At 36.7% G+C, this 23370-nt stretch overlaps 1 protein-coding gene across 6 annotated transcripts in view; it reads right to left on the bottom strand.

Annotated features, from left to right (window-relative positions):
* Positions 1–23370, bottom strand: part of PPP2R3A (protein phosphatase 2 regulatory subunit B''alpha) — a 214723-nt gene that overhangs the window by 63477 nt on the left and 127876 nt on the right. For all 6 annotated transcript variants that reach the window (XM_034995190.1, XM_034995200.1, XM_034995176.1 and 3 more), the window contains 5 exons: positions 19284–19358; positions 10036–10122; positions 5742–5898; positions 3106–3154; positions 2397–2486 (listed from right to left, as the gene is read on the bottom strand). In XM_034995190.1, coding sequence (XP_034851081.1) covers positions 2397–2486; positions 3106–3154; positions 5742–5898; positions 10036–10122; positions 19284–19358 — 458 coding nt within the window. The remainder of the gene's footprint in view (positions 1–2396; positions 2487–3105; positions 3155–5741; positions 5899–10035; positions 10123–19283; positions 19359–23370) is intronic.

Here is a 23370-nt window from a genome sequence, read left to right as displayed (position 1 = left end):
TTTTTTTGTGCTATTATTGCTATACATATTACATCTATATATATTGCAAACCCAGAACTACATTGTTCTAATTATTACTTTACTATACATATTGTATCTACATATATTACAAACCCCAAACTACACTGTTCTATTACTTTATGTAATTTATTTTTTTAAGACATTGAGAGAAGAGAATAAGTATATGTTCATAGAGTTTGTTATTAATCTTCTTCATTATCATTTCTAGTTCTCTTCATTTGTCCTATGGGATAATAGGGGTTCCAGAAAGAGGAAAACATGGACGAGAATTATTTGAGGAAAGCTTTTTCATAATTGAGGAAATAAGAGAGATAAAAGATTGAGATTGAGGGTTAACAGAACACTGAAAAGACAAGAATTGGAAAAACGCATAGTCTTCAAATCTTTGGAAATTCATGTGATCTAACTGAAACAACCTAAGCTTTCAAAATAGTGGACTAATGGTAAATTATAAAGATGCATACTTACTGGCATGGAAATATACTGTTATGTGAAAAAGTGTTTTACAAATCTATATAGTATGATACCATTTAGCATAGTATATCTTTTGGTGCAGGGAGAAAGAGTGGAGGAGGAGGGAAAGGAGAAGGAGAAGAAAGAGTGGGTAGAGAGGGAAAGAGAGGAGTGGAAGGATATATACCAATGTTAAATATGGGTCATGGAATTATGAATGAATCTTATATTAAGGCTTTGAATGTATATTTTTAAAATACTTAATGTGTATTTGTGATAAAACAATAAACTTAAAAAAACTAATCCAGCAGAAATGAGCAAAAGACTTGAAAAAGCAAGTTGACTAAAATGAAACAAAACTGACTGAATACATATGAAAAAAATTCAACCTCATTAGTAATCAAATGCAAAATAAAATATGACTGAATTTTTTTTTTTTAAGATTTTATTTATTTATTTGAGAGAGAGAATGAGAGACAGAGAGCACGAGAGGGAAGAGGGTCAGAGGGAGAAGCAGACCCCCCCGCTGAGCAGGGAGCCCGATGTGGGACTCAATCCCGGGACTCCAGGATCATGACCTGAGCCGAAGGCAGTCGCTTAACCAACTGAGCCACCCAGGTGCCCCATGACTGAATTTTTTATTTATCAAATTGGAAAATATTTTTAAGAGGAAAATACCCAGTGTTAGTAGGGGTTATAGGAAATATGCTCAGTACCTTGTTGATAAAGTATAAAATTATACAATTTTTCTAAAGAGCAAATTAATAATTTTTATAAATGCCCTTTAAAATGTCTATACTCTTTTAACCTAACAATTCCATTTTGGGGAATTTATGTTAATGAAAAAAGTAGTGGATGTTACAACCATTTAGCTGTAACTATTGTTTTGGAAAGCATTCCATAAAAATTTTGGAGTGTATGGTAATTAAGACTTAATCCAATGGAACTAATCTAAATATCCAAAAAGTATGTAAAAATATATGAAAGAGACTGTACAATATATACCAACTTTTAATAGTCTCTTATTCTGTATGTTAGAATTATTAGTATTAAAATTTGTTTTCTTCTGGTTATCCATGTTTTCTAAATTATCTATAATGGACAATAAATTATTCTTTGAAATGGAAAACAAAGTTATTTAAAAATAATCTAATGAGCTGCTCAAGAAATAGCTTAGTTTTATTTCTACTTCCTTGATTTCCAAACCATGTATCCAACATTTAGATAACTTCTAGAACCAATATGCAGACAGCTGAATCAGTTCTACTAGCAAGCAGCACCAAGGACCGTAGCCTCTCTGTCCCTTGGTACTAAGCACAAACTATGTGCTAGGTACTGTGTTAACACAAGCTGGGAATAAAAAGAAGAGAGGGCCCTAGATTTTTGGCTTAAACAAGAGACAGACTAGTGGCAAGAAACAGATGTGTATGTTCACAACTAAAAATCAAGGTATGTTTGAGAGTGCCAAGGGAAAGGAGAGATGATTCTAATTTGTCTGTACCAATCATCCACAATTTGCTTCTTTCCCTCTCTAATTTCTACTGAACCATCAAGATCATAAAATAATGAAAACTCATAATATATATTCCCATATAAAGCTTACTAGTCCTACTTAACTCTCAGGGCCAGCTCACATGTCATTTCACCTTTATCTCTGGGGGTAAAAGCACTTGTCTTGATATGCTGTAACTATGGATTTAGTCTGAGAGGGCAGACACTAAGTCTAATTCTTCTTGGTGCCCCTAGGTCAAGATGGCATCCACTGTGTATACATCATGACTTTATCAAGCTTTGTTCAAGGGTTTAACATTCCTGGCAAAGGAAACTTAGAAGTCATACCTGGCTGAATCACTAAACTCTACCTCTGAAACTAATAATACACTATAAGTTAATTAATTGATTTAAAAAAAAAGAAGTCATACCTGGTTGGGTTCCTTTTGTCCTCCTCAGAGATCAAAAACCAAACAAAGTCTGCATAGCTCATTCTTCCCTCTTTCTGTACTGTTTTTCCCCTGAAGAAAACACACGGTTATGAAGTTTCCTGAGCAATTACTCAGATAAATTTAGTAGGATGACAGACTAAAAAATAAAGCAACATCTTTCTTTGGAAATTAAGTCAAAGAAAAATCAGAAGGCTGGAAACCTAACAAAGAGCATCCCTTCCATTTCCTATATTGTTTGCAAAGGCCTGGAGGGTGGAACCAGAAGACATTTGTAGGTATGAAGAAAGAAGTCTGGTTTCCAATTTGAATGCAAATAACCACCAGGATCAAATACTGTTACCTGTAACTAGGTAAAGGATTGATGCCCGTAAATTAAAGAATTACTACTGTCTTGTATGAAGCCATGGTGTGCAGGAAGCTGTGCTAAAATGAGACTGTTAAAGTGTTACCTGTAATTCATTCATTTTTCTTTAAAGATTTTATTTATTTGAGAAAGAGAGAGAGCAGGAGTGGGGGGAGGGGCAAAGGGAGAGGGAGAAGCAGACTCCCCACTGAGCAGGAAGCCCAACATGGGGCTGGATTCCAGGACCTGAGATCATGACCTGAGCCGAAGGTAGATGCTTAACCCACTGAGCCACCCAGGTTCCCCATCTGTAATTAATTTTTAAACTCAGATGCTTTTTCTTACCTTGTTACTGCCCCAGAGAATATCCTTTCAATAATTCTGTTTGATGAAGCTAAATGTAAACAAGAGGGCACAAAGCTAGTTAGAAACATGTTGCATAAAGGCAATACTTTTGGCAAATTTATTTAGCTACAAGCTAAAACATAATAGTCTTCCATAATGAGAAGTTATGAGTATTTAAATTTTCACCTATGTATAATTTATATTTCTGAAAGAATCTGAGATGGCATAATCAATTAATTAATCACAAAAAAAAAGAACAGGCAAATGATTACACCCGATAGCTGGGATGTATTAATGTAGCTGAGCGGCAAGTTAGTTCTGAACATCAGGACAACTAAGACAAAAATGTATAGAATTTGTATTGATCTTGTTATCCAGTAGGACAACTTTTCCTCTAAAACAAGACAAATTTTATCCTATCATGAAATTCAAGGGGAACTGATTGGCAGCTCCTAATATAAGGGACTTTGAGTAAAACAACAGAGAATGCTTTCAAGTAGAATTTTATAGAAGATACCTAAACATACCACATACTTTTCTAATATTCTTATTCTATAAGAGTCCAGAACATAACATATAATTTGAGAAATTCCATCAGTAAGTTTTATTCAGGGAGAGACACAATTATATCTTAAGACAGTATACTGCTTTTGATGATAGGTCCTAGAAAATCTATAGCAGTGTACCTCATTGTTGGTTCGAAATAACTAAAGGCTTTAGTTTTAACAAAAGGATATGCCAGTACAGCTCAGACCTAGGGATCTGGTGAGGACAGGAATCTGTTCTTTTAAGAAGTGCCCCACGTAATGGCATGTACATTACAATTTCAAAACAAGTGATTAGTCACTAGGGAGTTAGTAGCTACCAGCATCTAATTCTTCTGCACAGAGTTAATAGGTAAAATTACTTTGGCTGAAGATGCTGGGAATATGGGGGTCAGTATAGCCATGCCTAGCCACAAAGCTTATATAAGGACCCTCTAATACTTTGTTGAACATTGGTTTACGGGGTTAATAATTTGTACTAGATAGACAAATAGAGGGCTATATAGGAAAGGCATGGAATTTAATTTCAAAGCTAAAGTCTTTAAATTTGGAAGGTTTAGCCTAAAATTGAAGATCATGCTGTCCCATTTAGGACAGGTTGATGGACTGGCAATTACATGGTCTCAGTGACCCCTTCATCATGCAGGCCTAGCTGCCTACTTTTCTGGACTTCATTATTTTAACATGCCTCTACTGAGTTGCTATGTATATATATACAATATTTGGGGACTTAGTGAGAATTATGGTATATCAGTCAGCATGCTTTAGAGCCTGTAAGGTTTTGCATGACCTCATGTTACACAGATGATTTGGCCACTGGTGATTAGAAGGTGCAGCGCTAATAAAGCTGACCTGATACACCTGTGAATATTTCCATTTTTATGCTATTCTGGTGACAGGAAGATTGTGACTACTTGAAGAAGGGAGGTAAAGTACTAAACCAAGTGCTGCTTGTTTATCAATAAGTACATCTGAGTATTTTCCCTCGATACCTAGTTGGCACCTGAGAATTGAGAGGTAGAACTCTTTCTTATATATGGAAAGTTCTATGAAACTTGACATCATATAGAATGAACCTTTTCTTAAGATGTAAGTGGTTAATCACAGATATACCAAATAACAGAAGTGAAATTCAATGCATTTGTTTAAGATTTGTACTCTGCTACATCTAAAAGGCTAAAGGCTGATTAAAAAAAAAAAATCTGTAGTGCCTGAGAAGATATTTAATAATAGAACAGGGACGATCTTATTACTATTATTATTTTTTAAAGATTTTATTTATTTATTTGACAGAGAGAGACACGGTGAGAGAGGGAGCATAAGCAGGGGGAGTGGGAGAGGGAGAAGCAGGCTTCCTGCAGAGGAGGGAGCCCGATGCGGGGCTCGATCCCAGGACCCTGGGACCATGACCTGAGCCGAAGGCAGACGCTTAACGACTGAGCCACCCAGGCACTCCCAGGGACGATCTTATGAGAAAAAAATGAGTCAATGTACTTTGGTGTTTGGTGAAGAATATTAAATCATCAGGTAGTGGTTTCTAAGTTTACTACTGGTAAAAATGAAGCAAAAGGGGTAATATCATGTGATATGTGATATTTTTGCTTTCTGATAAAAGAAAGCACACAAAATTCATCTGCAGGGAAAATACTTACTCTGGAACTAAATTCCAAAAAGTAAGTTTTTGTGATTCCTGGAAAACACTGGCAAGTTAGAAACATTTTCATCCTTGGCTGTTCATAAACACTGGTAAAATGGGAAATTTATAAGGGTGTATATACATTCTCTTTCAAATAAACTTTACTTAGGTATGGATCTTATTCAATTCATCATTAGAAAATAAACATCACTATAAAGACTCAGCAATTAATCAAAACAAAGACTCTAACTGCTTACTTAAAGTCCCTTCTATACTTGCCTTCTAAATAAAAAATTGATACCTTCACCCATTCCCACTTAAAAATTCTTGACTCTTTAAAGAGGACTTGATTAGATAAAGAATTTAAGAAATGGGAATTTCCCATTCATATAACAATTCATATAACTCTTGCCTTTTTCAAAATAGTTAAGTTTTAACATCTATAAAACACTTACCCTGTTCATTGTATCGAGATAAATCAGCCTGGCTGATGTAGAGGTCATGATCACTATCTAGTTCCCAAAATTTACAATAAATAACATAGAAATGTTCATAGGAGAAGTAATCTGTGATTTGGTTTATATCTTCCTCTTCTTCCAAAAGGGCTAAAGTCTGAAATAGTATGAAGAGAAAGATTAATTTATTTTAAAATTATGAAAACCAGCTTTGGCTGTTATACAGTCTAGTAAAGTTTAATTTTAAATGGAATTAAAATTTTTGGTTTGGGTACCAAACCAGGAACTTTTAATAGGCAACCTCTTCCAACCTTTAATCAAATGATCAATCTATAAGCATTTATGAGTTCTGTATTATGCTTAGCAAAGGGTTAGATGCAGTGGAGGATTTAAAAGCAAGGAAAGGGAAGGACTGTTATCAAGGAGATTGTAGCCCATCAGAGGTCCCCAGACCACCAAGCGAGAACAATTAGACAACAGGCTGAATTACATGGTCATAAACTGACACTGCTTTTAACTTTCCAAAATTATGAAGAGTGAGCATCTATTCTATTACGTAAAGTGGAAATCCACATATAGGGTTTGGTTTTGTAACGAGATCAAGTTTACCATGAAGGTGACTTATGTATAGCATTGTGCTGATGTGTGGTGGCCTGGCGTAGAAGCCATGGGGATGGAGCTGCAGGGCCCTGAGCTGGAATTTAACCTGGGGATCCCCTGACCCACTGTGTGTCCTTATGGAAAACACCAGAAACAATAATTTTGAACCCAGAATTCTTACAATTCTTATAATTATCATATAAGTGGGCAGATAAATGAAGATGTTTTCAGAAATGAAAGATTCAGGAAGAAAGATTTAAGAAGCCATAAAAAAACCTTCAGAAATAGAAAAAACAAAATGAGATGGCAGAAATCAGATCAGATATATCAATAATCACAGCAGAGATAAATGAATTAAGTCTCCATATTAAAGTATTTTCAGATTGAGCATAAAAACAACCCCCCCCAAAACATATCTAGTATATGTTATCCATAAGAGATAAATCTAAAATAAAATTTAAAAGGAGGTTTAAAAAAAAAGGACAAATATGTGCTAGCTAAATCTTAACGAAAAGAAAACATGTCAATATTATTGGAAAATAAAATGGAATTCAAGGTGAAAAATATTATAAGGGACAGAGGTGACTATTTCATAAAGCAAATAAATTACTCTGATAAAAAATTATGTTCCAAAATGTAAATACTGGGAAACCAATATGCCTTGGCAAGCTGAGAACATAAATTATTATAGTAAAACTTCTTAACGGAAGATTCTGTTGCCAGTAAAAATTATAAAGACTACACAGAAACAAAAGAAAACCATGATGTGGTAAGTGCAAAATATGGGCTATAAGATTACATATACTAAGAACTCTGTAAAATCCTAAAATCTGCACATTTATATGAGACTAGAAGAACACATACAAAAATGCTATTAGTTGTATTAGGGTGATGAAATACGATTTTTCTCCTGTTTTCCAAACATGGCTGGTAACGTTTTGTTTTATAAAATGCTCTTTAACACGTATAACAGAGAATATGTGCAATAAAACAAATCTTGAGAAGGAGCTCTCATTCTCCCCTACTGGATTATCATAGCATGAAAAAGACAGATAACTTGTGCTTTTGGTGAATGTATAAGTATGAACTAGCACAGGTTTTTAGGAGGCTAGGTTGGCAGGATCTATCAAACTGAAAACCACACTCGGGACACCCGGCTGGCTCAGCTGGTGGAGTGTGCAACTCTTGATCTTGGGGTTGTGGGTTTGAGTTTCACGTTGGGTGTAGAGATTACTAAAAAATAAAACATCTTAAAAAGAAAACAACCCTGAAAATGCATATACCATTTGATCCAGGATTTCCCCTCCAGTAGTCTATTCTAGAAAAATTCTTACCTATATATACACAGGAGTAAAGTACAAGGATATTCACTGCATCATTGCAAATAGGAAAAACCTGAAAATGACTTAAACACCCTCTATAGGAGAATATGTAATTTAGTTATGGTGGAGCCATGCCATAGATTATGCAGCAGTTAAAAGAATGAGATAGATTTATATGCATGGAAATGAAAAGAATGTTAAGATATGCTGTTAGTGAAAAAAAAATTAACAGAATGATCTCATATATTTTAAAAAACCACCTCAAAAAAGCAGCCATACAAAATAAAACTGTTTACTCCATGTATACATATATAAGGGAATATAAGGGAATAAAACCATAGATAATATGGATGGGTTCCCTCTGGGAAAGGGAATGAAATGGTAGGGTGAAGGAATAAATAGTGACTTCTGCTGATTATTCCAGATATGTTCATATTATCTGAATGCTTTATGAGCATATAAATCATGAGCATACATTTATGAATAATGTACTAAATAGGAAGAGTAGGAGAGGGCTAAGGAAGAAGGGAAAGAATTAAATCATGCTCTAGGAAGAACACTTGAGTTCTGTTTCCAGTTCGGCCATTTACTCGCTGTGTGATCTTATCTAAGTCATTCAACCATACCTGCACCTCAAATTTTATCATCAATTAAAAAAATATGTATTATAATAATGCCACAAACTGTTACAAACTAAGTGCTTCAGGAATGTGAGGGATTACCATTCTTTTTTTTTAAAGATTTTATTTATTTGAGAGAGAGAGAATGAGACAGAGCACATGAGAGGGGGAGGGTCAGAGGGAGAAGCAGACTCCCTGCCGAGCAGGGAGCCCGACTCGATCCAGGGACTCCAGCATCATGACCTGAGCCGAAGGCAGTCGCTTAACCAACTGAGCCACCCAGGCGCCCCAGGGATTACCATTCTTAAGGTATAAGGCCTCCTTATGGAATCACTGCCGTCTCAACCCATCCCATGTTACCTACTGAGAGAGGCAGGCACCAGGTGTTCCATAAATACGAACAATGATTGTGATGATTACTATTCATTTTAGAATAAAAAAGGTTTTATATGGATTATGGGCTGCTAATTTTGCCAAGTCTTCATTACTTTGTCCCAGATGAAGACAGGGAAAAATAAAGAGTACATAAGGTTGGTTATTAGCCTAAGCTTCATTTAGTATGATTCACTGAAAATAAAATATTTTCTTTCAAGTATGAACAATTCTTTCTTTAGGTTAATGGAAGCTTGAATAATCAGGCATGAAGATTACCTCGGTAAAAGGCTCCCACTAGTGGTCAATACTTTCTCTCTTATTTGGTAAAATAAATAAAATAATTGAATGGAATGTATGCTTTCTTAAAAGGACTTTTTAGTATTTTTCTCCACTCCAGGAGGAGCTGGATAAAGAGTTGTTGCTGAAAGGATCAAGTTGAAACCCCTCCATTCCTTTCGCGAGGCCTTTCCACACCCAGCTCATCTCACCCCTCAGGCTGTATCACTGGTCACTCTGCAGAGCCACTGGCCACTTTATTTTTATTTTTTTAAAAGATTTTATTTATTTATTTGACAGAGAGAGAGAGACAGCGAGAGAGGGAACACAAGCAGGGGGAGTGGGAGAGGGAGAAGCAGGCTTCCCACTGAGCAGGGAGCCCGATGTGGGGCTCGATCCCAGGACGCTGGGATCATGACCCGAGCCGAAGGCAGACGCTTAACGACTGAGCCACCCACGCTCCCCTACCACTGGCCACTTTAGACTGCGGTCTTAGACTGTAGACACTTTCATGCTTCTGGGCCTTTACGTATGCTGCTCCTGTTATCTGGAATCCCCTTCTAATTTTTTACTTTGATAAACTTCCGATACCCTCCAAGGTCAAGATCACATGTCAGTCTTTCTGTGAGGCCTTCTCTGCATATTTGTTATCCGTTTTTGTGGAAATTTTCGTCAGGTGTGACTGTGCACTTTTCTTTTAGTCCATGTGCCTTGATATAAAAATCCCTTGTTATTCTTCTTTGTTCTCCCCAACACATCCCAGGTATCTGGTAAATGCTTAATGACTGGAAGTAGTGAAAGTGCTTTGCATACAATAAGCACTCAAATATTTGTTAAATGAAATAAATTATTTGTTATTTATTTTTTTTTAATTTTTAAAAAAGATTTTATTTATTTATTTGTCATAGAGAGAGAGAGCACAAGCAGGGAGAGCTGCAGGCAGAGGGAGAAGCAGGCTCCCCGCTGAGCAAGGAGCCCGATGCAGGACTCGATCCCAGGACCCTGGGATCATGACCTGAACTGAAGGCAGAAGCTTAACCCACTGAGCCACCCAGGCGTCCCTAACTTGTTCTTATATATGAATTCCAATGAGAGACGTACTTGCAAAAAGTTGCTTTTTCTTATCTCTGTCGAAGTTATTTTTCCACTCCAAGATCTGTTGACTGTGTAGAATATTCTCTGAATAACCTGGTTACAAAAGGAAAACAAATCAAATAAAAATATTGAAGATATTTATTACTTCACCAAAGGACGTCTTATGAATGTATCTTGAATCAAGCTACGTTTTGGTTTTCCGATTATGGCAAGTGTAATTTCTAATAAAAACTAACATCATATTTTAAAAATCTACACCTATGTCCCCTATAATTCCAAGAACAATAGAAAGATACTCTTTGCTCATAAGCCTGCATTTCCCAACTACCTACATGTCACTTTATTTACCTCTCATACAGTGATGCCTGATTCAAGCAGTGTTTATTGGGCTGGATGTTTTGGGAAGGCAAATGAGGTGGGAAATACACACTGGATTGGCTTAACAATTAGGTGGGTCATAAGAATGGCTGCCTGGTATGATTCAAGAGGGCATTATTCTGGTTATTACAGCCTTATTCATTGGAGTCTTAAAGACTTCTAGTCTTCCAGACTCTTTCTGGAAACTCAAATACATCTGGGATAACTCATATACTGAGTCCTTACTTGGGCATGAGCAATTTTATTATTAGCTAGTCTTTAAAGAGTTTAATTACAGATGTGAAACTCTGGAGAAGACCCTGGACAGGATGAGAGAGGAGGGAACAGGTAGCAAATGTGTCTGAGATTGATGACATGTGTGGTGGTGTAGTGGAGGGTTGGAGAAGGAAGACAAGGCTGCTATCCTGGAGGGAGGAGGCTGCAGTGTATTCTTAACAATTTTACCTGGGGTTATGCCTACGCATTTAATTTCTCTTTGACCCACTGGTTTTGTTTTTTTCCTCCAAGAGGAAGCAGTAGTGAGAAGAGCAATTTAAGCAGCTTTCTTAAAAACTATTTTTTTTTTTTTTGGTTTCAAGGTTTTATTTAAATTCTAGTTAGTTAACATATAGGGTAGTACTGGTTTCAGGAGCAGAATTTAGTGATTCATAACTTATATATAACACCCAGTGCTCATCACAAGCAACTTTTTTTGACACTTTGCCTTTGATTTTGACTATCTAGAAATCCTGTATCCTTGATGGTTTTATCATGGAAGAGGTTAGATCCTTTTTATTTATTTTTTTAAAGATTTTATTTATTTATTTGAGGGGGGTAGAGAGAGAGAGAGAGTGAGAAACAGCATGAGAGGGGGGAGGGTCAGAGGGAGAAGCAGGCTCCCCGCTGAGCTGGGAGCCTGATGTGGGACTCGATCCCAGGACCCCAGGATCAGGACCTGAGCTGAAGGCAGATGCTTAACCAACTGAGCCACCCAGGTGCTCAAGGTTAGATCCTTTTAAAAAGTTATTTTAGTACAAGAACAAAAAAGGGAAGACATTTGGACATCTATCCATAGAGTAGGCCTAATGAGGGACTAAACCACCATTCCCCTTCTGGATTCCTTAGCAAAGAGAGTGATTCTCAAACACAGCAGGGAAAAACCAGCCTCAGAGTGAAGGCCCAGATTTCTGCTGCCCAGCTTTCCTTATCCTATAGCAGTGCTAATTCCTGACCCTTCAGAATCTAGCTCAACTGCTAACTCCACAGGAAGCGTCAGAACAGGGACTGGGGTAGAGCTCTGTCTCATGTGCTCCAACTGTCAAGTGAGTCTCCTTCAGTTCACTGTACATTCTAGACACTGGTGCACCTGACCATCACCACCTCCAAACTCCAAGATACCAGGTCTTTCTTGACTTGCATCCCAGTGCTTGATATGGTGCTCTGCATATCAGGTGGTTAATAATTGCTTGGTAAATTTTTTATTTGAGGAATAACTGACATACATTATATCAGCTTCTGGTGTAAGACATGATTTGATATTTGTATATATTGCAAAACAATCACTGCAATAAGTCTCCTTAACATCTGCCACCATACATAGTTATGGACTGTTTTTCTTGTGATGAGAACTTTTAAGGTTTACTCTCTTAGCAAGTTTCAAATATGCAATATATTTGTATTACTATATTATATATAGTATTATACATAGTATATACAGTAGTAACTACAATCACCATGTTCTACTTTACATCCCCATGACTTAACTTACTCTATAACTGTAAGTTTGTACCTTTTGACTCCCTCTTCATCCATTTTGCCTATACCCACCCCCTGCCTCTGGCAATCACCAATCTGTCTTCTTTATGTACGAGTTTTTTTTTTTTTAGATTCCACCTATGAGAGAGCTCATATAGTATTTGTCTCTGTCTGACTTACTTCATTTAGCATAATGTCTTCAAAGTCGATCAGTGTTGTTGCAAATGGCAAGATTTCATGGGCTAGAGGTACCAAACCCCAGCCATGTGTAGTTGAAAATCCACATATAACTTGACTACCCCCAAATTTAACTACTAATAGCTTACTGTTGACTGGAAACCTTACTAATTACATAAACAGTTGATTAACATATATTTTGTATGTTATATATGTACTATATACTGTATTCTCACAATAAAGCTAGAGAAAAAAAGTTAAGAAAATCATAAGAGAAAATTTATTTACAGTGCTATAAAAAAAATCTGCATAAGTGGCCCATGTAGTTCAAACCCATGTTGTACAAGGGTCAACTGTATGTATATACCACATCTTTATCTATTCATTCACTGATGGACACTTAGGTTGTTTTCATATTTTGGCTACTGCTAATAATGCTGCAATGAACACAGGATGCACTGATGTTTTTAAGCTAATATTTTTGTTCTCTTTAGATAAATACCCCACAGTGGAATTGTTGGATCATATGGTGGTTGTACTTTTAATTTTTGAGGAACCTCATATTGTTTCCCATAGTGACTGCACCAATTTATATTCCCACCAATAGTGCACAAGAGTTCCTTTTTTTTCTACATCCTCCCTAAAACTTGTTATTTTCTTGTCTTTTTGTTATTAGCCATTCTGACTGGTGTGAGGTGATATCTCATTGCGGTTTTGATTTGCATTTTGCTGATGATGAATAATGTTGAGCAACATTTTATGTACCTGTTGGCCATCTGTATGTCTTCCGTAGAAAATTGCTTGATAAATTAAAGAGATTTGAGACTTGTGTAACAAAAACTTTCATGCTGTACCTGTGATAAGAGACATATGGGTTGGAGTCATAGCTAGTTGAATAACTCTCTTCAGAGTTGTAAATAGCAGATGGATACCAACCCAAGAAAGGTCTCTAATTAGTATTTCACATAAATCAGTACTATTCTCTATGATTTACAGATAGATAGCATATAAAATGTGCAGAAAACATAAAACAGAGAAGGCTAACTATATTCAAAATTAGTGTAAAAGATACTATGAATTTAGTAATTTTTACTCTTGAGGGAAAAATAAGATTAGAGTGTACATGTGACCATGATCTGAATGCTGACTATCTGGTGGAAGAAGTGGCTGACTTGTTCTGTGTTGCACCAGAAAGCAGAACTAAAATTATTGGATAGATAGTGCATTAGGTTTGAGCAGGGACTAGCTGGTGTCTAATTTCTCTATTGGCTCTAATCACTCAGACTCTGACTGAGGTGCTTCAGGGCAGAGAATGTGTCCTACTTGACAGTGTATTCTTTTTTTTTTTAATTTAAATTCCAATTAATTAACATATAATGTATTGTTGGTTTCAGATTTTTTAAATTTTATTTTTAAAATTTAAAGCCAATTAATTAACATACAATGTATTATTGGTTTCAGAGGTAGAGGTCAGTGATTCATCACTCTTATATAATACCCAGTGCTCATCAGATCATGTGTCCTCTTTAATCAACAGTGTATTCTTTTTTTTTTTTTTTAAAGATTTTATATATTTATTTGAGAGAGCGAGAATGAGAGACAGAGAGCACGAGAGGGAGGAGGGTCAGAGGGAGAAGCAGACTCCCTGCCGAGCAGGGAGCCCGATGCGGGACTCGATCCGGGGACTCCAGGATCATGACCTGAGCCGAAGGCAGTCGCTTAACCGACTGAGCCACCCAGGCGCCCTCAACAGTGTATTCTTAACACTAGCTTTGCAGAAGTTCATATAAAAAGGATGGAGGATTTTAAGTACAGAAATTACATATATGAAAATAAACGGGAAGAATACCATTTATCATAGTTCCATGGCTCCTCAAGTAAAAGTCAATTTCAAAACATATTATTACGCCAAAATTTTCTATGTTGAACATGATTAGATTTTTATCCTTATTATTTGATTTTGAATATAAATTTATCTAAAGTTGAAGTTTCCTATTTTATTTTCCTATTTTATATTTATATACTCAAATATTTTATATTATTTATGAAGGCACTGTGTTACACTTAAAATGATAAAGCTTTAATCTGTATTTATTTTTGCTTATTTTGTTAATCATTTTTTGTGTTTTTTTTTTTGATAGAATTTTTAAAATTCACAAATGTTTTGACTGTTAAGCGTTTTCCACTTTTAGCCTCTGGTAACTTACTTATATAATAATATGAAAAAATGTACTTGTAGTCCGTTTTTCCATAGCCTAAATCTCTTTATTCAGTAGCCCCACTTCATCAGAACATTTATTGGTTTCCACATTACTGATTCAGCATTTTAGCTTGTTGAGGTACGGGCACCATCTAGTGGTGAGAACACGTAGCTGCTTGGTTCTACATCTACCCTTGTTTTTTTCCCCCAATTTTGTTCTACCACTTTTAGGTAAATAAAAAAGAAATCAATCACAGTTTTTAAAATAGTAAAAAAATTTTTAAGAATTAGTAATGGTAAGAATAATTGTTTACTACCAGTGAGTGGAACAAAATTTGACAATTTTTTACCGAGGGATCTCTAGTCAACTTGATAGCTTGAATTTTAAATCAGTTTCCTTTCTTTTTCCTTATATCTATTGAACTGGAAACCTCTAATTCACAAGTGTAGGTCACCAGAAATGTGAGCAAGTGTTCCGTAGCTCTGTCAGACAGGTTTTGACAAGTGGGTTGGATGTGGACACAAAAATAACAGATTGCTCATTGTAGGTAATTTATGCAGAGGAGTATTCAAAGGCTGGAAGCATGGTTCTTCTACCTGGCAGGGAATGGTGAAAAGATCCTTGATCCACTCTGGTTAATATGGCTCTGAAAAGTATTTCTCCATGGTCCTCTGCAGAATTTGGACTTAAAAAAAAAAAATCGAATACAAATTTCCTCCTTTCTCTATCAAGAGGTTTGGAGGAAAAGTCAAGCTGTTAGTGATGAGCAGTCTCCACCACAGTTCAGTCATCTCAGGAAGTATCAGTACCTTGTCCTCAACGATTAAATTCCTGGCATTTCAGCCTAAAGTGATAGCTTTAGGCCAATCAAGACACTGAATCTATCACTAGGACACCATCTGAGCAAGCCAGAGAAATGTCTTTGCTGTCAGCACCAGTGTCATAAAGAAGTATTTTCAATCTCATTGTTTATTTTAAAAACTCACATGAGCACCTCTTTCCTCAAAAGTCAGCATATGCCAGCTAGGGTAAGCAGAGTCTTTTATTCACTGGCAACTTCTCTGCACGGCATGCAAAACTGCACACTCAAGGGCTATAATTTGCTAGTATTTCCAATTTTCATTTTCATTCAGTATCAAGAGACTTATTTCTTTTTTTATTTTTTTATTTTTATTTTTTAAAGATTTTTATTTATTTATTTGAGAGAGTGAGAATGAGAGAGAGAGAGAGAGCACATGAGAGGGGGGAGGGTCAGAGGGAGAAGCAGACTCCCTGTTGAGCAGGGAGCCCGATGTGGGACTCGATCCCGGGACTCTAGGATCATGACCTGAGCCAAAGGCAGTCGCTCAACCAACTGAGCCACCCAGGCGCCCTCAAGAGACTTATTTCTTAAAGGAGAATATGAAGTAACTTTAGATGCATTCTCTTATTTGGGTAGTGATATTCTTTTTGCTGTATGCATAGTTGGTGCTCTGTCTTTCCAGTCTGAAAATAGCTGACAAAATAATTAAATAAACAAATGAAAAGTCTTTTCCTATAGCATAGGCTTTTCAGTGATAAATAGAAAATAAAAGTCGCCCAACTTTTCACCATATGAGTGCCACACTAAAACTAATATTTGAGCCATACTTTGTGTCAGTTTTTTCCAACTAGACAGAGTGAAAATACTGAATAACTCTAGCATGCAAACAACAACAAAAAATATTGTTTTTTACTACATGCCACTGAGATTATATAACATTAAATAGGGTCAAATGACAAATTAATTTTGCTTTTTCTGAGATATTTATCTTTAATTCTGAGGCTGATCTAAGTTTCTAAGAAATAGTATGACCTTACCAGTTTTTGCTCTGAACAGGATACAGAATGATGCCTCTGTCATTCACTTTTATGCCATTAACAACATTCATTAATTTCACACTAGAAAACTTATTTTGATTTGTTCTAGAAAAACTCACTGTACTCTGATGTAATGCACAAGTTCCAATGACTTCATACCATTATTTGGCCAGATTTCACAATAGAAAAGGCATTAAGAAGAACAGATAACCAGTCCTTAAATAAAATTCTGTTTCCAGATATTCATGTGATACTTTCTATTTGCATTTTCCTTTTTCAGATGGTACTATGAGGTTATCACAATAGATACACTTATCTCAGTATACACATATTCACATTCTGTATTCTCAATGGGATCTTGTTTACTATTTATATTATGATGCTGTTTTGAGTTGCCCTATTATCATTATTTCATTGCAAGTATTTTACAATTTAGTAATCATTTCTGAGTAATGGATTTATTTTTGTGAATTGGGGATAAAGCAGCATAATAACAAGAGAGTGTAAATTTTAAAAATATAAATAATATGCAAATGCCATGAAAATGTATCAGCAGAGATAATTAATGATATCCTGTTAATTGACCAATTTAGTTCCTTTGTTTAATGATTAACATAACAGAATTTCGAGGGAAATGTGAATTACATGTCAACAAAACTGTTTTATGGCTTTTCACTCTGAAATTATAAATTCCTGGGGACCACTTGCTAGATGACACAGACCATCATGGGTCCATGGTACTTCAACAAATACCAAACTAGAAAGTGTAGAGAAAGAAAATTTATCTCTATTTTACAATTCTGTTTATTTAACATCTTTTCTAAGAATAAATTCCAATAAAAAGTTCCTCTATAGAGAGTATTTTCTGAATTGGTAGAAGGTTGGGCTGGATTATCTCTAAGATCTTTCTAGCTCTTAAGATTTTCAATTATGCTATTAGCATGCCCTGAGTTTATAGAACAGTCAACAATCAGAACCCGATAATTCCCTATGGAATTGAAGCCACAGTTAATGTGTAGAATTCTTTTTTTTTTTTTTTTAAAGATTTTATTTATTTATTTGAGAGCGAGCACATGAGAGGGGGGAGGGTCAGAGGGAGAAGCAGACTCCCCGCTGAGCAGGGAGCCCGATGCGGGACTCGATCCAGGGACTCTGGGATCATGACCTGAGCTGAAGGCAGTCACTTAACCAACTGAGCCACCCAGGCGCCCAATGTGTAGAATTCTTAAGCATGAATAATTTCATTTATTTATTCAATAAATACTGTATATCTAATATGTGCTAGGCACGATTCTAGGTATTGGAGATACTGCAGTGAAAAATATAGACAAATTCCCTGCTCCAATGGAGTTTCTATCATAGAGAAGGAGAATTTAAAATTTAAAATATTAGATGATATAAGAGCTGAGAAGAAAAATAAAGCAGAACAAATGAATAGAAAGTATAGGGGGAGGGGGCGGAGGGAGAAGAAGGGTGAAGAAGGCAAAGGGTGTTCAGGGAAGGTCTTATTAATAAGGAATATCTGAGTGCATAGTTGGATGAAGTAAATAAAGATGCAAGTCACGTGGAAATCTGTAGAAAGAGCATTTCAGGCAGAGGAAAGAAGAAGTAAAAAGCACCTGAGGCAGAAGTGGAGTTGGTCTGTTCCAGGAACAGTGAGAATGCAGTTGTGATCAAAGCACAGTAAGTGAGGAGCAGGGTTAACAGGAGAGATGAGAGCAAAGAGGTTGTAAGGGGGGTGTGTGTGTGCGGGGGGCGGATTATAGGGAGTCTTAGCAAGGACTTTGGCTTTTCCTCTGGTGAGATGGAAACCACTGGAGGGTTTGAACAGAGGAGTGACATGATCTGACTTACTCTGCTTTGTGGAGACTACACTGTAGGCAATGAAGGTGTAAGCGGGGAGACCAGTTGGAAGTAATCCAAGTGAGAAACCATGGTGTCCGCACCAGGGTGACTGTGGTGGCAGTAATTTAGTACAGTGGTGTGGTTAACAGGCAAAAATCACTTCTGAGATAGTCTTAGAAGACAGTGACACCTTCTAGCTCAAAGAAAGACTTACAAAGTTTTACAACAGCCAGTGTAAAGCCAAGAATGAAGTTCTGAAAGGAGAAAAAGAATGGGAGTATTCTGTAACTTGACAGAACCTAATAAATTCATGGCCAACAAAAGTACCCTAAGAATGAGAGGGTTTTCCTCAGAGGTGATTGCCCTGTAATCTTATTGGGGGATGTGAACCAGACGCAAGGGCTAACTGACTTGAGTGTGGCTGTGATGGAGGGGTTTGTCCTGGGCTCATCTTTGGAATTCCTCCAAAGATAATGTGGAAGCTAGGGCAAAGAATGCTGGACGTGGCTGCAATGTGCACTGCAGGCTGGTGTGCTGACTCATCATTCATGCCTTACCTGTGACTGGTCAAATGAGACCATGCATGAGAAAACAGGGAATGAGAGCACCTCACAAAATGGGAGATTGTGATTATGCTACGTTAAATTCTTATGTGATTTGTTTTCTGATTATATATAAGCTATTTCTCATTATCATTTCCAGTTCTAAAATTGAGACACATCTTTTTCTGGGAAAAACACATCTTTTTCTGGGAAAAACACATCTTTTTCTGGGAAAGGCTGTTGAAAATTCTTTTCAGTATTATTTGCAAATGCTCAATATCAACTGGGTATCAATACTAAAAACAAAGCAAAAAGTGTACCTCATAAGACCAAACAGAATGAAAACATTACTCTAATTCTGTATACACTGGTACTTATAAGAAGGAAAGTAGATATAAATAACTAATTCAATTTTATTGTACCTTCCTCCCACTTAAAATAATCATCATAGCCCAGGTTACCTTTTGCATAAAGATCTGAAAGCCTGGACAAAGGAGACTTATGGATCTATATTAAGAAAAAAGAAGACTTGGCCTACCGTGGTGATGTAGCGGGAGTGGAATTCTGGAGCATCTTTCAGGAACGTGAGGCCAGGGTGTGTATCCACCACATCCTGAAGAAGATTAAAACCAAAACTAAATTAACAAACGTACCAAAGAGCAAAATAAAAAAACTAACACGCCAACAGAATTTTTCCTTCCTGTAGAATGCACTTAAAATTTAACACTTTATTACATTCAAATTTTATTACAAGCACACTTATGTGTGCTTTTTGATATGCTAGTATACTTTAATAAAGCATTAATTAAAATTTTAATTTAGCAGGCGCCTGGGTGGCTCAGTTGGTTAAGCATCTGCCTTAGGCTCAGGTCATGATCCCAGGGTCCTGGGATCAAGCCACATTGGGCTCCTGGCTCAGCAGGGAGCCTGCTTCTCCCTCTCCCTCTGCCTCTCCCCCTGCTCATGCTCTCTATCTCTGTGTATCAAATGAATAAATAAAATATTTTAAAAAATGCTTTAAACTCAATTTAGTTAACATATAGTGTATCATTAGTTTCAGGGGTAGAATTTAGTGATTCATCAGTTGCATATAACACCCAGTGCTCATTACATTAAATGTCCTCCTTAATGCCCATCACCCAATTACCCCATCCTCCTATCGACCTCCCCTTGAGCAACTCTGTTTGTTTCCTATAGTTAAGAGTCTCTTATGGTTTGCCTCCCTGTTTTTATCTTCCCTTCCCTTCCCCTATGTTCATCTGTTTTGTTTCTTTCCTTTTCCTTTTTTTTTTTTTTAAAGATTTTATTTATTTGACAGAGAGAGTGAGAGAGCACAAGCAGGGGGAGCAGTAGGAGAGGGAGAAGCAGGCTCTCCACCATGCAGGGAGCCCGATGTGGGGCTTGGTCCTAGGACCCTGGGATCATGACTTGAGCCGAATGCAGATGTTTAACCATCTGAGCCACCCAGGCGCCCCATCTGTTTTGTTTCTTAAATTCCACATGTGAATGAAATCATATAGTATTTGTCTCTGATTGACTTACTTCACTTAGCATAATACCCTCTAATTCCATCCATGTCATTACAAATAGTAAGATTTCATTCTTTTTGATGGCTGAGTAGCATTCCATTGTGTGTGCGTATGTATATCTATACCACTTCTTTCTTATCTGTCAGTGGATATCTGAGCTCTTTCCATATTTTGGCTACTGTGGACGTTGCTGCTGTACACATCAGGGTGCATGTACCCCTTTGAATCAGTACTTTTGTATCCTTTGGATAAATACCTAGTAGTGTAATTGTTGGGTCGTAGGGTAGCTCTATTTTTAGCTTTTTAAGGAACCTTCATACTGTTTTCCAGAGTGGCTGCACCAGCTTGCACTCCCACTAACAGTGTAAGAGGATTCCCCTTTCTCTGTATCCTCACCAACATCTGTTGTTTCCTGAGTTGTTAGTTTTAGCCATTTTGATCAGTATGAGGTGGTATCTCATTGTGGTTTTGATTTGTATTTCTCTGATGAGGAGTGATATTGAGCATTTTTTTCATGTGTCTGTTGGCTATTTGTATGTCTTCTTTGGAGAAATGTCTGTTTATGTCTTCTGCCCCTTTCTTGACTGGATTTTCTGTTTTTTGGGTGTTGTGTTTGGTAAGTTTTTTATAGATTTTGGATACTAGCCCTTTATCTGATAAGTCATTTGCAAGTATCTTCTCCCATTCCATAGGTTGCCTTTTGTTGATGCATTTAGTTCTTGTGCCTCATTGGTCTCTCCCAATCTTCAATAGTTATTTAGTCTTGTATTTCATAATCATGAAATATGCCTTTTTTTTTTTTTTTTTTTTGAGAGAGAGAGCATTAGTGGGGAGAGGGAGAGAGAGAATCCCAAGCAGGCTTCATGCTCAGCATGGAGCCTGATGAGAGGCTTGATCTCATGGCTTTGACATCATGACCTGAGCCGAAATCAAGAGTCAGATAACTTAACCAACTGAGCCCACCTAGGCATGCCTCATGATTTTGACATTCTTAATGAGTTCTAGTCAATTATTCTGTAGACTGTCTCTCAACATGGTTTTGTCTGATATTTTCTCATGATTAGATTAAGATTATACATTTTTGGCAGGTATACCACATAAGTGGTATTGTGTGCTTTACAGTCATATAAGAGTATGTGATGTCAGTATGTCTTATATCTTGTAGAGTTAACTTTGATCACGCTTGGCTGAAATGGCGACTTCTGGGTTCACCACCATATAGTTATTATTTTCCCTTAATAATTAATAAATATTGTGGAGGGGGGATATACTTTGAAACTCTGCAAATTTTTGCCCACAGATTTCAGCATTTTTTAAAAAAGATCTTATTTATTTGAGAGAGAGTGAGAGAGGTAGCACAAGCAGGGGTGAAGGGCAGAGAAAGAGGGAGAAGCAGATGCCCCACTTAGCAGGGAGCCCGATGCAGGGCTCAATCCCAGAACCCTGGGATCGTGACCTGAACTGAAGGCAGACGCTTAACTGACTGAGCCACCCAGGCGCCCCTGATTTCAGCAGTCATTTGTGGAACCTGTGATATTTATACTGTGGTGCTTATCTAATAGTGATTTTGTATTTCTCTCATTCTTTCTACATTTAATAACTGGAATTCTTCCGTAAGGAAGAGCTATTCCTCCTCTCCCACATATTTATATGTTCAATTCGTATCAGTACAGACTCATGGGTATTTATTTTATTCTAAGGGTTAATCCAACACTATCATTATTTATTTTGTTGCTCAAATTGATCTTGCTCTGGCCATTGGAACTCTATCAGGTTGGCCTCTGTGTCCTCTTGACATGCCCTATTCTTTTGTGAGCACTTTTATATTTTCTGGTATCACAAGATGGTATCATCTTATATTTTCATCGTTCCAGCCCTGGAATCTACCTCCCCCCCTCCCCAATAGCCCTGGTTCCTTTATTGGAAATGGTATTTAAAAACCATTTAGAAATCTGGGTGCTAGGTGTGCTCATCACCATTAGGGTGTCATTGCTCCTGGACCCTCTTGGCAGGAAGAACTAGGAATACTTGTACGTACAGCAGTCCCCCCTTATCTGCAGGGGATATGTTCCAAGACTCCCAGTGGACGCCTGAAATTGCAAATAGTTCTGAACCCTATATATATATATATATAATGTTTTTTCCTAAACATATGATAAAGTTTAATTTATAAATTAGGCACAGTAAGAGATTAACAATAACAATATTAAAATAGAGTAATTACAATATACTGTAATAAAAGTTATGTGAATGTGATTTCTCTCTCAAAATATTTTGTTGTACTGTACTCACGCTTTTACTTCTTGTGATGATATGAGATGAAAAATGTCTACATGATGAGATGAAGTGAGGTGAATGGAGTAGGCATTGTGAGGTAGCCTTAGGTTACTACTGACCTTCTAATGTTAATTCAGAAGGAGGATCATCTGCTTCTAGACTGCAGTTAACCATGAATACTGAAACTGCATACACAGGTGGGGGAAACTCCTTTATACTAATCCAAGCATACACATTTTTATTTCTTTCTTTTCTATATTTATCTGTATATACTAAAAACTATGTAATCATGTAGAGAATGGATTCTAATACTATACACAAGGTTCAGTCTAAACTTCTCCCTTTCCTTTGTAACTTTAACAGAATTGCCAACCTATATCCCATTGAGAAACAAATTTACTAAACAGAGTATAGCATTAGTTCTTTTGGTCTCTGGTCTTACAGTATCCAGTTAAAATAGTACTTTCCAAGGTTACTCAGGTTAGCTCTCTCCTGTTCTTCCTTTATTCTCCTTAATGCAGTTAGAATACAGTTCAGTTCATTTGTTATTGTTTATTATTTTATTCTGAGTTTCTTTCCCACAAGTCCAGGTTGATTTTAATTCATTACTTATTTTTTGGAGGGAGAGTATTTGCACATTATTACGGTTCTAAGAGTCAAAGCTAATGCAGAATTGACATCTTAACAATATCGAGTTCTCCTACCCATAAAGACCTCTCTCTCCATTTATATAAATCTTATTTTAAGTTCTCTCAGCAATGTTTTGCTGTATTTTGTGTGCAGGTCTTGCACATCTTTTAGCAGATTCATCCCTAAGTA

The sequence above is a fragment of the Mirounga leonina genome, unplaced genomic scaffold, assembly GCF_011800145.1.
Source record: "Mirounga leonina isolate KUSES-001 unplaced genomic scaffold, KU_Mleo_1.0 Mir_115, whole genome shotgun sequence".
Taxonomy (NCBI): domain Eukaryota; kingdom Metazoa; phylum Chordata; class Mammalia; order Carnivora; family Phocidae; genus Mirounga; species Mirounga leonina.
This window is presented reverse-complemented; position numbering and strand designations above follow the sequence as displayed.